This window comes from Melozone crissalis, unplaced genomic scaffold (genome assembly GCF_028551555.1).
Source record: "Melozone crissalis strain CALT ecotype California unplaced genomic scaffold, PUWL_Pcris_2 ptg000005l_1, whole genome shotgun sequence".
Classification (NCBI taxonomy): Eukaryota; Metazoa; Chordata; class Aves; order Passeriformes; family Passerellidae; genus Melozone; species Melozone crissalis.
The window spans coordinates 57,011,910-57,038,473 of NW_026535783.1; the positions used below are offsets into that span (position 1 = coordinate 57,011,910).

Genomic DNA, 26,564 nt, shown 5'->3' on the forward strand with positions numbered 1-26,564 from the left:
ATTCATGCTTTGAAAGCATATTTTCTGCTAAAGCACATTTAATAAACATCCAAAATCTTGGTCCAAATAGTTGGCAAGATTTTTTTTTCCTACTTAAAGAGACTGTAATGCCTCTTGTACTCTGGAAAATAAGAACAAGCATCAGGTAAAAGTAAAAACGTTAATTTGGAATGAAAATATTTTTTTCCTTTTCTTTCCCTTATTTTATAATGACTTTATATTCATATCCAATCAGAAATGTTTATTTGTCTTTAACATACTGTCATCTGACACTAAAAGGACAGACAAGTTCTTTTAGGGATCCTTGGTCGAATGATCTAAGCTGTATTTACAATTAAGGCTTTATTTTCTTAGTGTTTTCTTAATTAAGAATTTTATTATTAGCATAACACAGCACAACAAATGACATTAGGAAAGAAATTGACTTAAAAAGAAGGCTAAAACCTGCCATTATTGAGCATTCATTATAAATGCCTTTGGTTTAATGGTCAAGACCTTGCAATGATCTGATGAAAGACAACCTAAATCACCTAACTAGCATTCGGATATGCTTTGAAAAGAACCACTACCAGCAGGTCATATTGCTGTGTCTCATTGCAGTTAATGTTTCAATGCAAGAACATTAATGGCAGTTTTTGAGCATAGGGATCAATTTCAATAAATCTTGTTGTACTCCCCCACATAAAGACTGTATCTCACATAGCTAATACAGTCCCACACCTGCCAAGGCTTGACACTCAAAACAGGGCATCTTGATGTGCAGAGGAAAGGAGGAGAGAGGGGAGCAGAGGTAAGAAAGTTCATAAGGGAGAAGGACTCAGTTAAACTTCATACTACCTGCAAAGTTGTACACTGCTTTACTACTGACTCACACAGTCTGGTTTTTTTTTTGAGATTTTGAACAAAAATCATCCAGGCTGCATGATTGAAACTGCAGTCTTAATGCTATTGAAATATCCCAACTTGCAAAAGGTAAATGCAAAATTGAAACCCCAAATGAACAGCTCCATCAGCAAATTTCAAGCTTTAACTGTAGTACAGGGATCGTGATATTACTCTGAACAGTAACAGATTCAGAATATTAGAGTTCTGAGAAAAATTAAAAACCTGCAGCTTCAGATGAGAGCGGAAATTGTTCAGGAACATTATTAAGTCCCTGATTGGACTTGTGTTGGCTGGCAGCAGAGCTTTCATTTGGGAATGCTGAGCAACTGTGTAACTCTGTCAATAAACAGTTACAGGGAGATAAGAGTGTATTAGTTACTGCCCAGCCAGTAAAAACTATTATTGTCACAAGATTGTAAGACTTTTATTATTAACAAATATAAACATTGTGAGTTAATTATAACATACCAGGGTTTGTTTCTTTTACTATTGTCAGTATGTAACTATAAAATGGACAGACTTGCTAAATATTAAACTCAGTATTTCATGTACCTTCTTTAGCATACTGTTATATTTTACCATCCCTTCTTGATAAACTCCAGCAGCTCACCACTAGCCTGTCAGAGGTATTTTTCACTTTAACCTTTTGAAAAATAAAAGCTTTATCATATGAAAAAACAGACCAAACTGAAAATCTCATTAAGAGTACCTTAACATGATCTAATTAATGGACAGAAGTTCAGCCCAGCAGCATTCAGATACTTATCTGATCATCTGGTTTGCTTTTATCCACCTCAGTGTAACTCCCAGCCATCATATCTGAAGAAGAGCAGAATGTGGTACAGATTGGAAGACATGTCCTATGTCCTTTAATGAACAACAGTCCTCTGAATCGCTGAGTCTTTGCATTACCTCATCAAATGGACAATAATTCTCCACTGTGAAATTTCCAGTCCAACAAAGCAAGTTTATGGGGATAATTAAGCCAGAGCTGTCCTCTTGCCAGATGTAGGTAGCAGCAAGGCATAATTTGCTAGCTTTTCATGTTTTCTCAGACAAAAGATTCTGGCCATTTTGTATCAGACAGACCTCCACATTTCTATGACTGAGGAAGAGGGTCTTAGGAAAGGAGTGATGCATCCTTCCTTACCACAGACCATGTATAACAAGAAAAAATCAATCCCCAGAACTTCAGCCCTTATCTGCAGGGGTGGCAGCTGTAGAGAAAGGTGTAGCTACTCTCATTTTAGAAGGTGCAGCCACACTTATGATGTAGCTGCCAGTGTGCCGCTGGTGCTAACAAGAAGACTGCAATGTGGTGGTAATAGTTCATGTCTGGTTATGGCCAACAGCTGCCCTAATCAACAAGCATGTCAGCTGATACATATAGATATAGATATATAAAAAGTTATTTAAGCCAATTAGGTCCAGTGGAAGTCAAGAGTGACTTAATCCTGAAGCTTGTTGTTGAGACAAGCTCCACTGAGTAACTGCACTCACCAGCTGGAGACTGAGCAGGACCTGGGTGTGTGATTGCTGTCAGTGACTTACTGACTGTACTGCCTGAGCTCACATTAGAGGGAAAAGAAAGACATAGTGCACTCTGAGGGAACTCTGTCACTATTTACTTCCCCTTCTTATTAGACTTCCCACTGGCAGCATTGATGCAGCAGAGGACAGCCGAATGGACACCCTGATACTGGGTGGCTGCCTAGAATCTAAGAAAATGTCACATTTATAGTGAAGGAGGTTCAAGTGAGTGGTGTAAAACCTACAGAAGCCCTTAAGCCCACAACGAAACAAATGGAAGGAGCAAGTGAGAGTCAGAGCCAATAGGACCAAGGACCACGTACAAAAAATTTCCGTTCCACAAACATGTTTCTTTCTGTGGTTTAAGAACATAAAGACAGGAACGAATGAAAAATGCCATGAAAACTTAACATCTGTCTTTCTTGATTAACTTATAATGCCTTAATTAGTTTTTGGACAGTAAACCCACAGAAAATGTTTTCTCTTTTCAAGACACAAACCACTTTGATGAGGATTTGCAGAAATTCTTATTTGTAATGTGCATATTTTAATTCAAGGTTTAGTAGGAAGAATAATATAAGTATCTTTATCAAGGCAAGTAGTTCAGGCCAGAGTAATGCTTAATCCTAACATCAAATGTTGTCAAGAAAAGTCTTTAGAAAAACAAGTTTATGTTTGTCCTTTTTCATGGAGAGTTTTCCTAAAGCTATGCATTGGCAGTGTCAGTGATAAGAGAGGATAATACTTTATGGCACATAAAAAACTTTGATTCAGCAATGCCCTTGCAGCCAGAGACATTTATTTCTGTGGGACTTCTACAGAACTCAGCATATTGAGTTGTACTAGTAGCAAAGACAGTACACAGCCTTCACCCTCTCCTTTCTACCATAAGGAACCACTGCCATTAAGGAGACAACTTATGCACCCTGAACACTAAGATGAAAAGTGGCATAGCACCTCCAAGTGAAATGTATAGAGAGAAAAGGCTAGCAAATGTAGATGCTACAGGTGCTAGGATAAAACAGGAATTAATGCAAGCACTGTGACATTAGAACTGAACTAAAAATTACACATTGAGGCGGCATCAAGCCACTCTCAATATTCACCTATTTCTCCTTCAAATTTAATTAGGAGGAATTTCTAAAGAAAATAGATCCCACTAGGCCACTTTCTTGAAACATATAATGCTGTCTTAAAAAATCAACTAAATGGGAAATTTAGGCTATTTGGTTATAACTTTTTTCTACTTTAAAATTCAGGCAAGCAGAAAATAATGCTCTACAACTGATTCCTATTTAAAGGAAATATATCCATTTCCAAAATCTTCATATTTTCAGGATGACAAAACCAAAGTGCATCAAGCTATTTCAAGGTACACATCTTGCAGCATTAGCTGCAGTGCTGATAGAAAAAGCCTCTTAGTAAAGGCAGATTCAGACCCTGGGGAGAGTTCCATAAAACTGCTGAGTCAAAGCATGTTTGATTTGCTCTTTTTGCTAGCAGACAGACTTTCAGCACAAATTCACTCTCTCTGAATTCTTGGCTACATATTACACATATAGGTGCTAATAGAAAAAATTATGGATACCGATTTTTTTTTAATATAAAATCTTAATAGTAGAATTGCATAGAGAATTTTTCACAGTTGAATAGATACATGCTAACTTAGATATGGTTTCTAGAGGTGCAACTATTATTTATCTATATCTGTAGTTAAAAAGGAGTAATGTCAGTCATATTTTCAGGCTGCAAAAAAATTATTTTAATATAAAAAATAAACCAAACACACATATTAAACCAAAGCCATTTATCCAAACCTAAAATGTACCTTTAGATTCATTGTCCTGACTGCAGTGCCATTTCTAGATCAAGCCTTGAAGCTGATGTGATGTGATTTGAAGTTGGACTTGATCTGTTGTCCATGCATATGAAAAGGCACCACTGCTTAGAGAGGCACATTTATCACAGAGAAAAGCACTTTCAGCCCCAAAAGGACTTAAAAGCCCCTGCTTTCTCTGCCTGTAACTTTCAGAAAAACATAGATACCTGCACATGGCCACGCTTGCTTTTCTGCAGCATTGGTAAGTGCCAGTTTTCTTTAATTTTTCTCACATTCAGAAGCAAGCTGTGCAATTACTATAAAAATTGAAGCCAGGGCTGATCAAAATTAATTATGAACTGTGAGATGGGAGTAATGAAAAAAAGGAAGAACAGCAGAACAGCAACTGAGCTTATGACATTAAAAATACAAATAACAGGCAAATCTATGTCTCATCCTGACAAGTGAGGCACTCAGCATATCTGTCATTCCTTTCATCATGCAGATTACTTCTCAGTAGCTCTCGACACATAATACTGCAATCCTTTCTTTCTACCAAATTTCTGCAAGAGCTGTCAACTCTTTATAAAACTTCTAGATAAAACTGGTTGGAAAATCATATTTCATAATTAATCTATTTAAGAACTCCATAGCTTTAAAATATTTTCTTGTCTTATTTTACAGTGACTTTTTTCTTTTTAATTAGCATGAAGCCTAGTTACTTTTTACCAGGAGAGAAAAAGTGCCAAACATAACAGATCTAGGAGAGTGGAAAACAAACAGGTGGGAAAATTAATAATAAGTATTCATATTTACATTTGCTATGAAAGGAGTCTTTGTGTTAGAGGAAGAGAGATAATACATGGTATGCCATCTGGTTTGCCTGGAGATGGGACAATGAAATTTTCAGAACACAGCTGGTCCCAGACAAGACATTATCAACCCAGTGCTAGAATAGAATCAGCCAATGGACAATGAAAAATAGGACAAAGCAAGAAGGTGCTTCATCTGGCAGGGCCAGAAAGCAGTGCCACTGGCAGTCACATCTGCAGGTTCAGATGGGAGATTGGTGTTCTCCTTGATTTCATGTTTTTGTTAAGCTTTTGCAGCAGGATCTATGAATTAACACTTTTAGCCACCTCCTGCTAGGAGGTGTCTTATGCTGTTGAACAGAGCTGTAGTCACAAATGTGTAATAGCAAGTACTTATACCATGTTTCCAGCTTGAAAAGCATGGGGAAAACATCCCTTTGTCATAACTCAGGGAGAGCAAAGGTTCCTTCCTCTTGAAGTATCAAACAGAGACTCCACTCAGATACAGTCAATTGTCTAAAGATAATTACTCAATCTATACTACTCATGCAAGCTTATAGATTCTCTCAAAAATGGAAGGAGTTGCTCACACATATGCCTCTGTAGAGGCATACAGATAACTTGATGAAGAAATGATGGGACACAGTCCGGAGTTGGCCCTTTCCTCTGGAGGGCTGTAAATGACTACATCCCTGGTGCTTACATGGGAAGTGTTAGTCAACCCAAGGTCCCATTTCACTGCAGCAGAGTCAAGCTAAGGTTTTCAGTTATTATTTTCAGAGTGATAAATGACCAATCTCATCTTATACAGACCAAGAAAAATACTAGGTGTGGAGAGGGAAAGTGTTCCATGGGTTTGGTGACACCTTCTACCACAATGGTAATTAGAAGAGTATGAAAGAGAGAAAATTATTTTTCTTGGATGGCTTAATGCTGGGCAATAATTTCTGTTAAAAACAGGCATCACAGCATCATTACATTTTAAGTTTGAATTCTGAGCTTGTCTGTCCTGAAAGAAGTACACACTAGAACATATCTTAAAATAAATTTTAAAAAGCCAAATAAACATACTGAACAAACCACACAAACTCAAAACAAAATCCTCTTTCAAACTCAGTTGTCTTGTGGGAACTATATGCAAGCCAGCATGTGGAGCAGACATGACAAATGTTATTCATATCACTCAGAAAACTGCTGAGAGGGTTTTGGATATTAAAATAATTCATAAAGGAAAAAAAAAATCACTGAAGGAAACTCTGGCTTTCCTTTTATGTTAGCTTTACTTAAAAAAGATTTTAAATTTCCTGGATGCTGACTGACTCATGTGATTAAAAGGATATCTCCACTTTCATGGAGACATCTGTACATTCACATAACACCAGGTAATACAAATTCCATCCACTCTAGGGATTCTGCTATTCTGATAAAGTTCACTCACTTCAACACTTAAGATTAACAGGATGGACAGAGCAATGTATATGTAGCTACAGATAAAAAAATTAAATTCAAAAATTATGCTCAAACATGGTATCTCATTTTATTCCATGAAGTATGGAAACACTTTCTGGTATCTCAGCAGTTAATCTCCATATTAGCATATTTCTGGTTTTAGTAGTATCAATATTGGACATGAACTGAAATTAGAGAAAACACAATGGTTACAATTAATTATATGCAAAACATTTTAAAATATTTATTGTCTTTCCTGATTGATAAAAACCCCACCACCATATATTCAGGTATAGGAATGCTTGAGCATTTAACTGGAAGTCTTCCAAAACAATTTACACTATCACAGCAGATAAGTGATAACATACATACTCTCTGAGTATTTATTTAATATAAATTCCAATTTTTACTTACCAATCCTGCACAGCATTGAAAGAGTCTTCATTTGTGATGTCATACATTAAAATGAAGCCCATTGCACCCCGGTAGTAAGCTGTGGTAATTGTTCTGTACCTCTCCTGGCCTGCTGTGTCCTGAAACAATAACAAACAAAATTTTTACATTGCACATAAATTGACAACTTTTTTTTTTCTTTTATAGAAAAGCAAGAGTTATTGTACAGCTCTGTAATCCTGAGAATAAGTAGAAATAGGAGAACTCTGCACTGGATCATAACAGGAGGGACATATCAACTCTGTTATGAAGGTAGAGTGTAGAGCAGCAGAAAGGCATGGACCCCTGTCAGCCCAAATATTCTGAATCATTAGTGGTTCATTTTATTCACCCTGAGAGCTGGGTAAGAACTTTCTCTTCTGATCCTGCCTTGTACCTTTCCAGTGTGACAAAAGTAAAATCTCGATAAAATGCTGGAACAAAATAGCATCCTTAGGACCTTCATTACAGAAAGGGATGGTTCCCGAAGCCAGGAAATATCTGGAACAAAAAGGCAATTGCTAATTGCTCTGTTCTTGTAATTTTATTCCACAGGTGCTCATGTCAGTGAGCACCAACAAGCTTTTTGCTGACCAAAAAAATAAAAAAGAAAAAAGACTGTATGGCAGTGCTCTTAAAACAAGGATGATATCTGGCAAAAAAAAAAAAAAAATTGCTATCAGTCCCTTACCTCAACCCAGTTTTCTCCCTCATCTTAATCAACTGTCTTTAAAGCAAGAAATGTGTAAATATAAGTCTTGTCTCCTACTCCTTGCTTTCCTTATTTCCATTAAAAACTTTTCAGGGTAGCAACTAGCTTTTAATATATTTAATGCAATATCCAGAATAGTGTTTAGTCTAGAGAAAAAAAGGCTGGCAGCAGGTCTCATTAATGCTTTTATTAATATAATATAAATATTTCAAGACAGGTGGCAAGAAGATGGTACCAAACTCGTTTCAGTGGTGCCCAGTGACAGGACAAGGAACAATGGCCATAAATAAACTAAGCATGAAAAGTTTCACCTCAGCTTGATGAAGAACTTCTTTACATTGAGGGTGGCACTGGGGCAGGCTGCCCAGGGTGGTTTTGGAGGCTCCCTCCCTCAGGAGATGCTCAACCCCCACCTGGATGTCTTCCTGTGTCACCTGCTCTGGGGGACCCCACACTGGCCCAGGGGTTGCACAGAATGATCTCCAGGGGTCTTTCCCAACCCTAAGTATTCTCTGCTTCTGTAACACAACCACCTATGTCTGCACTAAAATTTAGACATAACAGCAATAATTGAAATACAGGAAATACATAACTATTTCATGTTCCAACCTATCTATTTAATATTTTAAGCCATTAATATTAATAGCACTACAGGAAACATATTTCAGTGCAATCCTGTAATTAAGAGATCATCTGTGCACATTCAATTTTAACAAACTGTGAAAATTAATATAATTATTTCCAATGTTCTTTCAATAGCTAGAAAATTAAACAGATAAATCCATTTAATTTGTCTTTCTACAAAGAAGACTAACCAGTAACAAACATATTTGGTATGTTTTCTGAAACAGTTTCCAGTCTAGAAGTACTTCCTTGTGAACAAAAGAAAAATAGGTTAGGTAGGCCTCCATTTCTGCATATATATAATCTATTTCATAAACTAATAAAATAATAAAAGGAGATTCCACATGCAACAGAAAAGACTTTTAGATTTTAAAAAAAAAACCCGAGGTCATAACTGAAACTAACAACATTAGGTAGAATATATGATTCCTGTTCATCCTGGAATACAGTAAGTGCTGCTTTGATGCAGTTTTCAGTGATTCAAGATGGAAAGCTAAAGTAGTAGTTAGACTTCAGCAGGTCTCACATGAAGTTTGGTTACATCTCTGTGGGAAAGGCCAGACAGATCTAAACTGTTTCTGTTTATGCTCTGAACAGCCTGAGCCTCTAACAGCTGTGGTATGGAGCTTGGATAGCTGCTCCCAGATGTTCTGGTGTCCCTGAATATAAACATGTGCACTAAACCTGTGCATATTTCATTTATGAAAAAAGTGGGATTTTTCCACTTTTTTTTTTTGTTTGTTGTTTTGGTTTGTGGGGTTTTTTGTAGTTGTTGGTTTCATTTATTTGATTTTTTTTTGATTAGAGAAAACATCTGGGATGCACAGACACAAAATATGGCCCACAGCAAGCATTCAGCCTGTGCAGGAGAGGATTTTCAAATTTATCTGTGTCTATTTGCTTGTTTTTTAGTTAGAGACATGTTTGATTAGAATGTATGATAGTGTGAAAAGCAGGAGGCCACTCTTACTGAAGACAGTTTTATTTTGCTCTGGGTAGTTTCCACTGAAGCCCACCTGCAGATAAGAGTGAAAAGTCCTAGCAATAAAGTCATTAGTCAATGATGCTTTCTGTCCCAGACACCAACTATTTTCTGTTCAGTGTAAAGCCACGTAGGGTGGGCTTCAGAACTCTTGATTATAAAAATAAATAAGGAAAATTAAAAATTAGTTTAAAGGATACCAAACCAAGATGATAAAATCCTTAAATGATTTTACACAAAGGGGCAGGAAGCTGCAGATGAAGATCCAAACACATACTGACTTTGGGACAGAAGATCTTTGTCTAGACTCAGGTTTGTCAGTCTGGGAAGGAACTAGGTATTTGGAGTTGTTCTCAAATTCTAATTCATAATTCTAAATTCATAGCTAATGCTAAGTTAATAGGATGATATAAAAAGATTTTCTAAAGTTATATTTCAGTATACATGACATAGATGGATGACCATTAATAAAGGGGAGTATATGATTTCCAAATACAGATAATCACATTCTTCTTTGTATTATATTATATTCACTTCCTATGGAGAAGCAATTAAAATTTTAATAGACCAAATGAGAAATTTATGCAGTAAAGTTTTTAGGGCCATGCAAGAAATGAACTCAAATATAAATAACCAATGTGTCACAACTTTCATGTCCCACACATTCATAAGCATGTTCTTTGTATTCAGACAAGAATATCTTCATAACTGCCCTAAGGATAGGTCCTTTCATATGATCATCAAGGAACTTAAATACCATTTGACAGGAGAGATAGTATAGTAGAAAAATAATAAACTTTCACATTAAATATTATATTTTACTACACTAATTTTGTTTATTTCAAACAGATAATATTATGTACATCTGTTTATTAGCTTTTATTCTTATGGAAGAACTAAGCAGAAAAGAATTGATTTCCCAATTTTATCGTATTTCTAGTTATACATCACAATGATTGTATCCTCAGATACTGTTATATACTTGTACTTGAAGAAAACCTTTTCCAATTCAGGTATGGTCACTGTCTGCTGCTATGTTTTCTTAGTCTATTTGGCAAGACCATAGAATTGGTCTAAGATGTCTGTCTTCTTAGATTTAAATTCTAAAATACAGCATCTGTACTTCCACTGACTGATGTTTATTTCTAAGCAAATGAAATAAAATAAGCCCGAGGAAGAATATTATTGACTGGCATTTTAAACAAGGCAGTTCATTTTTATCTTTGATGAGCTGAAAACAAGACACATATATCATGTTGGTGTCTTCTTCATTCATGTGGTTAATGTTTGGTAAGAACAGATGATTGTTCATTAAATGAGCGGAAATGCAGAGAGGCATGAATGAGGGTGAGGGAATGCTTTATGAAAACTACCACACACAAATGACAAAAAAAAGTATTTTAGAAATCTTAGACAAAACACACACACACAGAGAAAACTCAGCAGCTACAATAAATATTTTCAAATATTACATTCACTTTCATAAATTCAATTTTAATTCAGCTACACTATTCCATTCACTTCTGGTTAGCTGATCCTATCTTTGTGGATCTTTTTAGTAAGCATCAGATTTTAATTAATAAATCACATTATTATAAGGTTTAGTGGTCACAGTACTTCAGAAATTGTCCATACAATTGTGCATTGAAATAGCACATTAGCTAATAGCCCACAGTCTTGATTATTTGGAAGACTCTGATACTTGCACAGATTTCCTTTTCATGTTTTGATGCCTATAGTATGCTTTGTTGGACTTCTTTTCTTAATTGATTTTTTTAGTGTATAATAGAAATTAGTCATCTGCAAATATTTTTGTGCTCCAGATCCCAATATATATGATTTCATATTTAAAAAATTCATTGTTTTTTGCGAGTGATTCAATAGCTAAAAGGACCAGTAAAAGTCTTGAACAGGGCACATACATCTGTAGAAGGGAAAGAAGAACAGTAGAGGTATAGATTGAATGTCAAATATGTGGTTCTGCCTCTTAATGAAGATACCAATTTGGTACGCTTTTGGCCAACTCTCCTTTCATTCTTCCTGATCATATATGTATCAAATGATAGGCAGAAAAATAATTCCATATTACCTTAGCTCTTCATTTGAGTTAAACTGAAAGCTGTGGAATTTGACATACAATGAAACAAAAAGCAAAGATCTGATGTTTATACAGTAACTACATGAATCAGTGTTTGTCCTGTGCTCCTCTCTTTAATCATGCCATGATTCTGATTGTTTCCGTGGAACTGCTATATAATTGGAGGCTTTATTGTATGGGGAATGCACCAGCTGCTGACAATGTTCCCAGAGGAATGGAGAGATATCATGTAATAGCCATCTGTGAAAGTAGAAACACTTGAGGAGAGGAAGCTGGCTGACTCAAGAGGAAATCATATGTTTCACATGAAGTTAAGAGTTCAGGGGGCTGGAAAATCTCAAAATACAAACTAAGGTTCTGATAGTAATCCTGGATATTGTATATCCTACTTGCAAAGTACGGTTATCTAACTCAACAGAAGTAAACCCCTCCTACTGTCAAGTGCTGCTAAGCTAGATTTCATCAAGAATGTTCCATACCAGCTTAGACTACACCAGTGTTTTTGCAATGGGTTAAATCAGGCACTTGAATTCATCTGCTGTGTGCCCTCCCTCTCACCCTCACCTAGCACTGCACCACTGACAGGAACAATACTTTATGCAAATAACTTGCAAGGGGAGTTGCTCATTATTAACATTGGCTGTTCTGAAGGTGGAAACAAACAGCATTTGGCAGCAGGAACTTTTAATGAGCCTGTCATGAGAGTTCAGCCTGCAAAACAAAAATTTATTTCTTAGCATGCTTAAGTGATTCTGTGCCTCTGCATTTCTGTTCTGTATGCCAAACATACAAATATCTTATTTAGATCCCCTTTCACACTACAAGTTTTACTCATATCGTAATACAGCTTGTTCTATGTGCCATAAACCTGGCACGAGTAGAGAAGGATTTCTTGGGTGGTGTTTATACATCCACATCATTTGAAGGCAAGGCAAACAGAAAGATAAAATTAGAAATATGAGTTGGGTGAATCCTCAATTTGCAGGCCAAATTTTTCTTATTCAAATTACTCTTAGAAGGTAAAGAAAACTGGCACAGCAATCAAGAACCTTAGCTCCCTAACAAGTTTCATTTTTCTTTCCTGCTGTTGCTACCTTAAGGTGATTTATATACTCAATCAAAGAGATTATGTAGTTCTCTAATTTTTCTCATCTCTCCTAAGGTATTTCTGGAGTCTCAGGAAAAAAAAGGATAAAAATAAAAGTACGACAAACCATAACCCCTCCCAACCAGCCAGCCAATCAATCAAAAACCATCAAAAGAAACCCCAAAAGCCAAATATTCACCCCCCACTCCTTAGAACCAACTAAAAAAAAAATTTCACCGCAAAACAAACAAACAAACTCCAAAAAATAAAAACAGACAAAAAACCAATCAACAATCAAAAAAGTTATTCAAGGAGGAGTAAAAGAGGATCTCTGCAAAAATCCTATTGAGATAACACCCAGGAACAGCAGCTGTGGGTTTATATCAGAAGCAACTGGGCAGGGCACAGAGAAAGAGGACAGGGAGAAAAGCTGCTGGAGCAGGAGGAGCTGATTATCCCAGGAGCACTGTTTCTCAACAAACACGCACATAGAAATACAGGCAGGTGAGCACTTACAACAAGGAAAGGAAAACACACATATTCAAAACACTTATTTTAGCTAAAGTACAATAAAAAAGATGTAACACAGTGTATTGTCAATTCAGTCTTTGTTTATGTACCTATTCTCTGTCAGCAGCTCTTTCCAAATTTCTCATGGCTTTTGTCTCCCTGGAAGTCTGCCTTTTATATTCATATGTGTATATATATATACACACACACGTATTTATAGTTGTATAAATATATGACTGTAACAGTGAATGCACACATGTGTTTGTAGAAATATATACAAGCATTTGGAGCTTGAAAAGCCAGCTACTGAGCTTGCCAATACATATCCGCAAACCTTATGTGCTAACCCTTATAACTCGCCACAAAATCAGAGCTGACAGCTCCTTCCTCAAACAGGAAGGATGCAGGAACATGGCATGGCTAGCTGGAAATATCTGGGATCAGAGCAGTGGGGAGAGATATTATTCCAATGTGCCTGGCAAAAAGGGGCCCGAGGGGCTGGCAGGACAAAGGTACAGCAGAGCCTGCATTGAGACACTGGCTCCTAGAAAGGAGGAATGCCCTGCTAGAAGAACTGGCACTGGAAAAGTATTTTACTGATATATTAACTTCCTCCATCTGTGGAGCTGCTCATTGCACCTGAAATTAATATAATTTTAAATTTACTGTTTTTCTTCTTTCCTGTTCATTATTCTCCTTTACTTTTAAGATTCACATATACGTCCATTCTCTGCAGATCAGCTATCATGCCTTCCTGACGCACAAAATTGAGGAAAGCAGTGTGGCACTGTCTCCTTTCTAGCCCAGTGGAACTTGACCTCAGCTGCCATCAGTTCTGACCTCAGTTTTTGAACCCTGGTGCCATTTCAGTGCATGGCCCCCTCTTTTCCCACCACAGGCCGTAGCTTTATCCTGTCTTCACTTTGACTGTCATCTGTCCTAATTTGCTGGATGTGAGGATTAATTCCTCCTGTGCTTCTTCCCCATCTTTGGGCATGCATTGGATCAGTAGAACTTGGCATTATCCATAAAAGCAAAACAAATTAAAATACCCCTTTATATTTTTACCAAAGTTCCTTTTAAGTTTTAAGAAGAATTTCTTTTTGGAAAGGCTCAGCTTTTGCTTTCAAGATATTTATGTTTTTTTGTATTTTATGACAAGTGTTACAAAATCAAGGGTTATATACTACTACCAAAACCACATAGTGGAAATAATGACCTTATAAAATCTAATTTTCACTTCATGTAGTAGTAGTACCATGTAGTAGTAATACACTTCATGTAGCAAGTATATTTAAGAGTCACATTAAAGGGTAAATGGATATTGAAATGCAGTTTGTCATCACATCTACAGGGAAAAAAAAGAGATAACTTTCTATTTGTATTATTTTGAAACACTTGTAAATCAAAATGTAAAAATTTCCTCACCTTTTCCAGTAAAATAATGAAGCAACAGAGAACCATGCTGAAACAAAATGGTTTATACAATCCAAATCAACAAAGTTGTAACAACTATCTTTGTTTTACAGGCAGTCATTACCATTTGGGAAGCAGCACATGAAAAAAATGTGATATTCTTAGTTTTGTCATGTTTTGTTTTTTAAAACTCCTGCTCCCAGTCCTCAGATTGTATAAGAACAGCAATGTTTTTTTATTCTTTTCAGCTCTTACATTCAGATACCAAAAATGTGTCCTGGTGCATAATGAAAAAAAACCAACAAAACTTTTAATATAAACTGAAATTAATGTATTATCAATAAAATATTTGCTAAACCCAAAATAATTTCAGAATACTGAAATTGCATTGAATTTTGGAAAGGCCTAAGCTGATCAGACTAACCTGCATTTCAATGAAAAGAAGAAGAAATATAAGACCTGTGATAACATTACAAGGAACAGTAATCTTAAAAACCTTATACTCAAGTACAGACAACCTTCAGACTTTAGAGAAAGTGTCCTTAAACTCCAGGAGTGTATGTGGCAACTTGGACACTAAACAGTGGCAGTTACACAGTGGGATGGGTATGGCTGGAAAGGTCATTCCCAATGCTGTGAGACCTACGTCTATTCCTATTAGAAGAATAAGAAGTAGAGCTGTTTCATCCACAGATGAAACATACAAAGGCATAGATGCCTTTCATTTAGCAGTGAGCAGAAAAAAATCACTGATCTATATTAGAAGTTAACAGTCTTAGAGACAAGTTGACTATTATCATATAAAAACAATGTTGAGGGATATTGGAATGCCAGAGTATACTGTTCTTCCCATTTCTATACTTTGATATATACTTACAAATCTTTTTGATTAACTGCTTTTCTCTAGAACATTTATTCACAAAATAATAACCTTTCATCTTTCTCTTCCCCTTGTTATTCATTCCTATTCTGCATCTTTAACAGCTTTCTCTATTAATATTCATTATTCATATTTAATTAACTTACCCTTATTATTCAGGATGAATTAGGATCCACTGATAGCAAAAAGTTTGACCAGCCATTTTGATAACAGTTCTATGTTAGTGGCTCATTGCACTGAAAAAATTTCCATAATAGTACCATCATATTACAATATTATGCAAATATTCGTGCCCTGATTAGCTAACAGCACCACTTGGCTATTGAGAGCTAAGAAAATAACTCTTTCCTCATTGCAACAGTGAGCTTAGCATATTTTGTTCTGGATGTTTTTTAGAAGCACTGTCTTATAACACTCCAACTCTAAGAGAAAAATGACCTCATAGTAAAAAGGACATTTGAAAACCATAAACCAAGCCTTCTTGCCAGAAACTCTCTCCCCACCTCTACTCTTTCTTGTGATAAGCCTCTCTGTTTAAATCTGCAGTGAAGTTTCTCTCATTGGGAACAAATTACAGAAACATTCCTATTAAATATTAATAACCTTCCAAACCTCCCCAGGAGTAAATGAATGCACTTCAAGTCAGAATATTAAGTTTAAAAACATTTTTAAAGGCTCACTGGAATTACTATGAACTTGTACTTTTACAATATTTTCTTTGAATTTAAAATCTATAAAACCAAAAGGAGACAATTTGCAACACAGAACTAGACACATTTTGCCCACTTTAATTAAAAAACTAGAAATGCATTATTTATTGAAGGGTTCAGGCATGGCAGAAGTCCAATCCATCCAGAACTTATATAAGGGCTGCTAAAAGGCAGAACTTTGTGCTTTAGAATAAAAATACTGGGCTACAGTGCTAGAGTGCTACAACAGCTTCTTTCTACCTTGAGAACAAAATGCTGCTTTAGAGCTGTCTGGAAGATTCCTAGTAGGAGGATCTATAGGTAACTTCTGCATGTTCTCCGTCTGTGGCACCATTGTTTCCTGGGGAAAGCATAAAGATACCAAAGGAAATTCTGGAAGTTCTTTATTTATCAGACCTTAGGCAGGTATTTTATGTTCTAAGGCTCAGCTGAAAAAGCACTTGTTATTTTCTGGACAACCTCACCAGTCATGCATCCAAAGCACAGAATGCACCACCCTCTGTCCACCAGCAACACAGTTCCTTCATGTATTTCCTGGGACTGTTCCCTCCACTGACTCAGAGCTATTGAGAGGTGTGTTTTAAGGACTCTCTCCACCAACCTCTCCCACTTTTGAATCCTTTGTTTTCCAACAGTTTGTTATCCCTTTTTTACTGCACAGGAGTCCACCATGGCTTTCAGACAGCTATTGACACAAACACGATTTAAGAAAGACCACGAATCTGGCTCCAAGTCTTTTAGACTTGGAATGACTACTCTAGTTCTTTCAAAGCCAATCTTTAATTACCAAATCTTTCAAGATGCTGGAAAACACTTTTTGCTTATCCTTAACTATTTTGGTTTCCTTGTGCTAGAACTAAGAGGACACATTCGCTATAATATAAAGATACTTTTGTTATCAATATGCTACCAGAATTATCTACATGTAAGATTTATCTACCAGTTTGGGGAAACTCTAAATTGGATCGAAGTCACAAAAAAAAAGTCTCATCAAAGCAAGATGGAACTCTTAGATACACTATAAGCACTCCTAAAATCTCTTCACTAAGTAAAGAAAGTTTAAAGATGTCAAATAGATCCAACAATTTAATCTACTACATTATGTGAGAGTGGGGTTTTGTGCAAAAATATATCATTTTCATCCAAAACAAAAGGACATTTTGTTCTTTTGCTTGTCAATAAATACTTCTGAACTATGGCTGCATATCCAAAGGTCATGCTTAGAACACTTCTCTATTGTCCCGATATTTGGTGAGAGACATGTAGGTGAAGAGAGCACAGGTTTTCCTCACAAGAAAATAGTTATCGAGCATGAAAATGTGTCAGCAGCTGACACTGTTTAATGCACACACACCAATCATGTCTGTTATTTTGTTATGGTTTAAAACAGTAAATTATTAAAGAGTGAGTTATAAAAAGAAGTTAAATACATCAGAGGTGATTAATCTATGAATCTTGAATTATTTCAAGTACAGTGTCCTTATATTTGCATTCTCTTTGTAGGGAATTCTGTCATAAAGTGGCGTAATTAAATCAGATATCATCTAAATTGCTGTTTAATTTGGCCCTTGGTCTCTCTTTTTCTTTTAGGTCAGACTGTTTGAGAGCTGCGTGCCTAGCATATGCATAAGCATATTTAGCAATTCTAATGACTTTGTAATTTTAAAATCAAACTTTGGAGAAAAAAACCACAATCTTACCAGAAAGTGTAACTGCCAAGCCTGGGAAGGGAAGGGAAGGGAAAGGGAAAGGGAAAGGGAAAGGGAAAGGGAAAAAGGCGAAAGGAATTTCATTTGGAAGGGATGGTCCCAAGAAAATTTCAGTTGAAAGAGACTGTACAACTGTCTGAGCATCTCAGGCCTGTCCAAAAGCTACAGCATGATCTAATGAGCATTGTCCAAATGACTCTCAAACACTGATAGGTTTGGGGGTATGGACCTCATCTCTAGGAGAGAAGGAAATATTATTAAGAGTTTCTTCAATAGACTGAGCAATAAGTGAAGCAAATAAAAGGTATCAAAGGTGAAGTTTATTAACTAGGAAATTTTCCTCCTATATTTATATTTAAAAAAGCACCAGGCAAACAAAACAGCAGCAAGACCTCTACACTTCAAGGAAAAGCCTTTGAAGTTTTAGGAGTGTCCATGGAACCTGGCAAGAGAATATGGACTGATTCTTAACCGAAAAGTATGTCACAAACTTTATAAATGCATAGGTAGGCTGATACACTTTGATAAAGAGACATTTCCAAAAATCTTGATGAAGAGAAGTAATTTTTATAAGAAATTCAAGTTTCAGGTGCTTTTCTGGATGATGACTAGAACAGTAATCACATTCTGGATTAGATAATCACAAATATTAGATGAGCTAACAGTACTCCTTGGACTTCTAAGAAAATCTAATTTTTTAGACATAGGTAAAGAAACAGAGGTGATGGCTAACAAAATATGAAAAACTAATATTTTACATTTAGAATTTCAGAAAAAAAAGTGAAGTTCCTAATTCTTTATCATTTAGAAGTGATTAACATCTTTACTTTTTACATATGAATAACAGTTTGCTGTGACTCACAGACAGTAAATAATGAGATTTATTATTATTATGAAATGAAATAGATCACATAAAAAGTTCATTATTTTACTGCTAAATTAACTGAAGAAATAATACTAGCAGTTGGGATTATTGATGCAAGGTTATTTCACTGGAAAATGCTGGACTACTCAAATCAACTTTTGCTGAAATTTATGTTTGTGTGAAAGATTTTATTACAGCAGGTAATTGGATCAAAGTCCATCAAGGAATTACTGGCCAAAATCTTAAAATAACTCTCTCTAGAAATATGTCAAAGGCTATAGAGATCCAGGGAGTACAAGAATCATAAAAACATTTCCTGAAAGACATTCTTGGACATGGAAAACATGCCTTTTGCTGTCTGGTTTGGGGTTCACATTTACAGCCTTATAAATCACACCATCCACAAAGGCCTGAGATGCTCCGCCACCTTACACCTGAGAATTTATGCAATTATTTTGATGACTCACTTCTAATGTGTGATCCAAAAATGACAGATCCTTTTAGAATCCAAGGAGATAGATCTCTCAGTTTTCTGAGGAGCTCACAGTGTTTTTTATTTCACAGAACAAACTTTATCTTCCTTTGCCTTGTTTTTTAAGCAAGTGAAACAGTTAATTATGAGATCAATTAACATGACATTTTCAAGAGGAACACAATCAGAGAAAAAAAGTCTCCTTGCTTTTGTAAATACATAGTTGCACCATATCCATTCTTAATTTTATTTTTGGTAACAAAATGTATATTTAAAGACAGAAAAACATAATCCTTAATTGTAAATTAATTATCTATTTAGAAAAAACCAAAAACATTTATGCTGATATAAGTGAAGGCATAGAATCCTATTCATCCTGAAACTGCAATGTCATCATAAGAGCTCAAATCAAATACCATATCAAAACAAAGAAGAAATTTAGACTAGTCAGGGTAGAAGGGCCTGAGTGAAATGCATAATTCCTTCCTAAATATTATAGAATTCTTTTATTTATTAGTGGGCAGAATGATTGCCACGGTTTATTTGAAGTTTTGAATGCAAATATTTCAATAAAATGAAATGTTCTGGTATAAATAATTTCTAGAGGTAGGATTTAGATCATATATGATGAACTATAATTAGTGTTATTTTTCTGCTGAGATTCTTGAACGACAGGTGTTCTTTCAGAGATCAGAATTATTCTGTCTTAATGCATCATAAAGGAATAGGAAATTACTGTCTAATGGAAGCAAAAAAATGACCAGCTGTGAAATCTGTAGCAAGTGTAATTATAATCAGAGCTAAATTAAAGCACTAGCTACTTCAAAACCAGAAATTGGGCTTATATACAGTCAAAGAACAGTCTAAAAGCAAATTGAGTGTAAATAACTTTGAAAGGGCTTTGCTGCCTACAGTGCACCACTGACTACATTGAAGTAGTGGATGTCTGATCACAAGAATTCTACTTTAATTTACACACTGTGATATTTTTCCTATAATTTAAAATATCAGTAAAATTAAGAGACAGCTTCCCGAAAACCATCATATTCTACTACATCTCTATTCCATTCCTTCCTGGAAAACCTCTTATAACTCTCACATAATAGTGGTTTTAGAGTAGTAGTAGGAGGAGTAATAGTAGTGGTGTTTACTAATTTGTCAAAAATATAGTCCCAAATGTGAGTGCCCCTATGTGTACATATGGCAATTTATAAGTATATATACATATAATATGACCATATGTATATAACACAAATAATAAATATTTAGTATTCCTATTGTGATATAAAGAGGTGTGGTTTTTTTGTAAACATGCCCTATATATAACGCCTTTATGTTAGGAAAGAAGAAAGCAAATTTTTCACATTGCAAATTTGCGTCTACAGTCCAAGAATTTTTACTGACCTCCTCAAAGCATGAGGAGAAGGAAATACACTTCTCTATAATTGTTCCTTTACACATTTGCTTTACATTAATTATAAACAAAGAGAGGAATTACCTAACAGAAGAACCAAATTCAGGAGTGTGAATCAGATCTGCAAGCATACTAAGACATTGGGATTATTTTGGATTCATATATTATTTACCAAAGAAATTTTTAAGTTAAGTGTAAAAGGTAGCAAATTAAATTACGCTTTTTCAAATACAGATTAGACTAAAAATATTTGAAAAGCCATGCCAATAAATCCCCTGCTAGAGCAGCTTTTAAGTACACAGCAGAGAACATAATACAGGTTCCTTTACAATGCCTCTCCAGGCTTCTTTCATTGCAAAAGACACCTTTTTTGGGTGGATTTGTATTTTTCCTTGATGCAAACTGTGCCTTTGCTGTAACCTGAATAGAAAGCCCAGCAATCTGTTCACTGATTCTAGTACTGACCAGCATATTAACTGGAAATTGCATTTACAGACATTAAGCCACATATTCTTTGATCCTAGATAAAAACTGGAAATTTTTTCTACCCTGATTTGATTAAATTGTGGGACATGTTATTTCATTGTGCAGACATAACTGAATAATCATCCATCAGCTGACAAAATGCTTCTGTGACTGAAAAGGCAGACTGACAGCCAAAGGGGAGACTTGAATAAAGATCAAAGTGAGAACTGATCCCAGAAAGGAGGGTTGGGGCTTTTTCCTAACATATAGTCTCTACTATACTGTGATGGGAAAAAAAGTCTGCTCATTTCACATGTAAGCATACTCAAAGATAGTTGCTTTGAAGATAATTTGCCAGGGTTGTTTACTAGGAGTCTCCATATAGGCTCCCAGGGGTCTCTGTTTCAGCCCACAGCACACAGCTCAAACAGAAGTTAATAATTTTCCTAAACCAAACTGCTTTGAATTTCACAATCACATTTATGGATGAGCAGGGGCAACAAATGAATGTGAGGAGCACATGATATTTTTTCCCATTCCTCCCCTTTTAATTTTCAATGTGATGAAAATATGTTCTTTGTGGCACATAACTTTGTCTAAGATGGATACCTTTTGGAAACCTTTTGGTTTCACATTACATTTTATTTGATGCCAGGCAGCATCAAAGTTACTGGATGCTGCAGGAAGTATATGTTCTCCAAAACTGTGAAACCACACTTCTCTAATGTACAGGAGTTCCTGAGTACTTTAGGTACTTAGTCTTCAAAACTGTGAATGAGGACAGCTCTGTAAGTCATCATTAGGTGTTCAAGAAGATTGAACAGGTTCAGGTGGTTCCAGTATAGATGTTCAGGATGAAGTAAAACATGTACTTTATTATGCAATGTATAGAAATATTAAGTTCAAGCAATAATTAATTAATATTTTTAAATCACAAATTCAAACAAAATGCACTCAATTTATCCACTTCATACACCCAAGAAGGATGTTAATCTCACAGAACAATTTAACTGAACTTGGAGCAAAATTACCAACGACAAAAATTACTGTCTGCCCTCAAATCTTTTATTAGACTTGCCATATGCTTATCTAAAATAGAATAACTAGAACATCAGAGTCACCCTGTATTTTATCAGAACATCTTGTGAATTAACAAGTCTTTGGAAACACTGCTGAAAATTACTCATTAAGTCCATTTCAATAATGTGTACCACAAAAGCGTTTAATAACAAACCTATTATATTTAATTATACACTAAATATAAATTTTCCTTTAAAAAAAAAACAACGTATACAGATTCAAGCATAAAAATGTAAATTCCATTTTTTATAGAATATTTTAGACTAAATCTTAACAAAGAAAGCATATACGGCAGAAATATACTGTTTAAGATGGGTGATATACTTCCAACTCATGACACTCAAACATCTCTCTTCTCTGCTGACCATCACCCCAGGACTTGGGCAGCATGATCAGGGCTAGTGAAGTCTGAACTGACGGAAGTGTGGCAGGAAGTTTGAGCAAGGGTCTGAGATCATGATGCACTAGTTACAATACATGATCTTGGGTCCTGACTGATGACCTAAGATCATCCATAATCTATTGTGGTCTCTTATTAAAACTTCACTGAATTGAGAAAGTTCAGAATTGTTTGGAGGTTGGATTGTTTGTTTATATTTTAATTCTCTAATTTGTATAACAGAATGCTGAAGACTAAAGCTAGAAAAATCTCTTTAGGCTGCATTTTTTCTTTCTCAGTGCTCAACACAACTCCTACACTTTGCTTTTAAACATTGTGTATTTTCCCCTCTGTCTTCTCTTTGACTCTTAAAGCTCCTTTGAGCATTTATAACTTGTTCATCTGTAAAGAACAAAGAAATAGGTAAACTGCATACCTCCCAGGTGGAGTGTTTGAAACACAGAATATCTTGAATGAATTATCCATGTAGAGTGACACAGAATGTTAAATCCAAGACCTCTTATAATTGTGCCAGTTTTTCTTTTCCCTTCCAACTTTCCTTCTGAGAAGCGACTACATCCTTAGTACAGCACTCATTTGTCCCTAAAATAGTAAAATCTGCTGCATAGTATCATTCCATCCTTTCCTCATAAAGAAAGCAATTGCAACACAATGTCTGACTGAAAAAAAAAAAAGATGCCTGACACTATTATATTACTTACTTTAATTCTCAGAGATATGTAATGGGTATTTCATTAGTACACAAAAAAAATTTCTAGTATTATTAAAAATTAATTGACATAGGACTAAGCACTAGATTTTATGAAAGATACAGTTAAAAGTGTTTACTTCTGTAAGTACAGATAATTTTTTCTAACAAGTATCATGTGTTTTGCATCTAATAAGTATCTGTGGTTTATATATTACATACGATACAAAATAAACTTATGAATTGGATCTGTGTCATTAGGACACAACAACATAGTTAATGTCCTCTGACATTTAGCATATAAAAATGCACTCTATATCAATTCAATTTATAACTTCAACAAAAATTAGATAAAGATTAGATTATATTGCATTACAAAGCTTTTAAGAATCAATCATGACTTTGCCAATTAAAAACCTATCACATTCAAATAGCTTTTTAGTTAAGCAGGGGCCAGGATCATAAATGCTGCATATTTTTAGGGGGATTCTCATGCATTTCCAAGAAAATCAAAAGAATCATTTACCCAAGTTGCTGAAAATTGAAAATTTAGCATGAAAATTAGTAACTTCAAAAAGTAATTGCCAGCCACAGTAATGAGGATGTGCTACAGAGTGAATTCAAGACATATCAGCAGAAGGGGAATCTGCAAACATCCTGCTGATGAGGCTTTCTGGTTCAGCTCCACTGCAGCATCTTAGGCCTTCAGGCCTGCTGAAAGTTACCCTCTTCATTTTCGGAATCTCTTGTCCCAGCTGGAGGCCACTGCCAATACGTGACAGCACAGCATTTGTCAGTTTGGGGATGGCCAGCTGGATGCTCTGCTCTGGCTGTTCATCACACCTCAGTGCACTGAGAAGAGCTGTGCATTGCACAGCCCCACAGCATAACCAGCTTCTGTTTACTACCTATGGCACTTCATCCACTCCCTCGTCCACTCTACTATATTTTTATCTCATTCTCTCCCTGTCTGCTTGTACTGTGCATGAGGCAGCTTCCTTGGCTCTGCATTTAGCTCAATCTCACCTCAGTATTTTGCTGTACTTCTGCTATACTGCTTACTGTTAGCCACTGGCCTCCCATAATAACCTGTAGTGAAGTGGCCCGTTCCACCTCTAATTAGTATCACACTGAACTGCTGAGAGCCAGAGCCAGGCACACCCCTGAAAAACAGGAAGCACAGTATGGAGAGTGCTGCAAATAAAGAGCAGTACTATGATTGTGATTCACATTTTCTGTGCAAAGGTGTACAACATGAGTCATATGAAGTGGTGCTCTGAAAGTCATCTAATTGTTTGTTCTATGCTCTTTCCAACCCCTGATGAATGCTGCCAGAAGGCAATCTATAAATTACATTAACATAAGTAAGGTCATTTGAACTACACAATATGTAGCTGAACACAAAAAAGATGGCCTAATTTGAAGAAATTCCCCACATTTAATAAAAGCTGTGGATACAGCTAATATCTATTTGGATATTCAAATACATGTTCATGTGTTTTGTGGTAATTTAGTTGTTAATACTTCAGTATTTGCTATTGGCCATTTCTTTTTTGTAGATACATCACATAAATACATGGTTGTGACCTCTCTCCCAAAACCCAGGGACCATCAGGTATCTCTTCAGTTGTACCACTGCTGCGTGGACACGTATGAAAGAGAATTCAAATGTCGCTATACAATCCACACCTTTCTTGCCTGGCTAACAAGACATGTGCCCACCTTACCATTTTTAATAGTCCTCTTAATGATGCAATTATATGTGTGTAAAACTTTTCCCTACTGTCTAGGTCAACCTCTCTATTGTTATTGTAAATATATTTGGAATGGCAAACCAGGAATGCCGATAATAAAACCCCAAGGAGTTTCTCTTAATAACAGCTTTTGATGTGCTGACAGTATTGAGCTCAGCACAAAACACTGCAGCTACTGCCACCTTTCTCATGGAAACCTCAGTTCTGTGGTGGTTATGGCATCAGTCACCATTTTTACAAGGTAACCTCACAGATCCAGGCAGGACATAAAAGAGATCAAAGCCTGGAGAGTCCAATTAATTAATATCCACCTTTCAGGAAAGTGCTCTTATCACTTGACTCTCCACACCTAGTGAATGCTCTTACTCATCTCTGGCCTTAGGAACACAGACAGACATTAAAGGAGACTTAATGTCTTCTACAGACAAACACAAGACTTACCTCCAGAGCCTAGAGGTTGGACTTTTTGTATGAAGAAAAGAACTGTGTCTCTGACTCCTGGCAGCAGTTAGCACTGATTTTGACTCCATAGATTAGGAATAAGCTAGTTATTCAACATGTAGATAAAGAAAATAAAAGCCACTTAAATCTAGCAATGTTTTAATGCATTTATTGAGTTAGAGGAATGGATTTCTGAGCTAGACTTTGCTGACATCTACTTTTTAAAAAATCTGTTCCCAACACTAATACTATTTTATATATCCTACAGAGAATTCTGGGAATCTAGGGAAAAATTAAAAATAATAACTATAATAAAATTCCTTTGCATTTCCAATTCCTCAATTCATTTTTAACAATTTAATACATTTTTTTAACGAAATCTAGGCTCTCTTTTCCATGAAAGGTTAAACCAGACAATCTTTTATGTTTTCTTTTTTTATGCTATGACTTGTGTAATAAATTCATGTAAATACAAACATTAAAAAAAACGTTATAAACCTCTGCTGCAGATTAACAGCAAAAACCCAATAGCACATCCCATCGTCTATATGCTGGTGAATAGCCACTGAGCTTTGCAGAGAGTTCTTTCATAATCACTTCATTAAATTGGCCGTGTCTTCACCACAACTGACATGTGCTACTGTACCATGGTTATTTAAATTTCGAATAAAAGCAGAAAGAGTCAATCCTTAATTTAATCAGGAAAAAACAGCAGAGATCTTGAATATGTGACAGCACCACTAGCTTACAAAAAAACCCAAAAAATAAAATCAAAGGAGGCCAACATTTTGACTGTTTACAAAGACATGAGTTACTGGAAATTTTGTTTTGTAGTAGGAAATTTGAGCTGCCAATTCTAGATAAGCATTGAAATTCACTATTTATTCTTTAAATAGACTAACTTCTGAGCTGAAGTTCTTTGTAAATTAGACAAATATCAGTAGCTCATAAAATACCTATTTGATTTTTAACATCAAGGATAAAAAACCCCCAAAATCTGCATGGAAGATTAACTCTTAAATCTTCCCATTTTTCTTTTTATTTTGTGTTGGATTTGTATCGTTTCCATGGTGGATATTTACTTCACTAGCACACCAAATATTGTATTGCAAGTTTAGCATGAGCTAAAGAGGTCTGTAAGTCACTACTTTGTAGAGTCTAGTAAATGAACTAAAATAGAGAAGGTTTTTCCCACATATATGTAAGCTATCATAAGAAATTTTTTATAATTCATTTGATTGACAGCTTTCTTTCTAAGCTATTACAAATATATACTTTTCTACATTGTGCCTTGAGGTAGAGAATTGAGTGAAAAATACTGTAACATATT

At 35.6% G+C, this 26,564-nt stretch overlaps 1 protein-coding gene across 1 annotated transcript in view; it reads right to left on the reverse strand.

Annotated features, from left to right (window-relative positions):
• The window catches only part of RAB3C (RAB3C, member RAS oncogene family), a 113,084-nt gene that overhangs the window by 49,544 nt on the left and 36,976 nt on the right, over positions 1-26,564 (reverse strand). Inside the window, exon 3 of the mRNA XM_054283539.1 lies at positions 6,910-7,028. Coding sequence (XP_054139514.1) covers positions 6,910-7,028 — 119 coding nt within the window. The remainder of the gene's footprint in view (positions 1-6,909; positions 7,029-26,564) is intronic.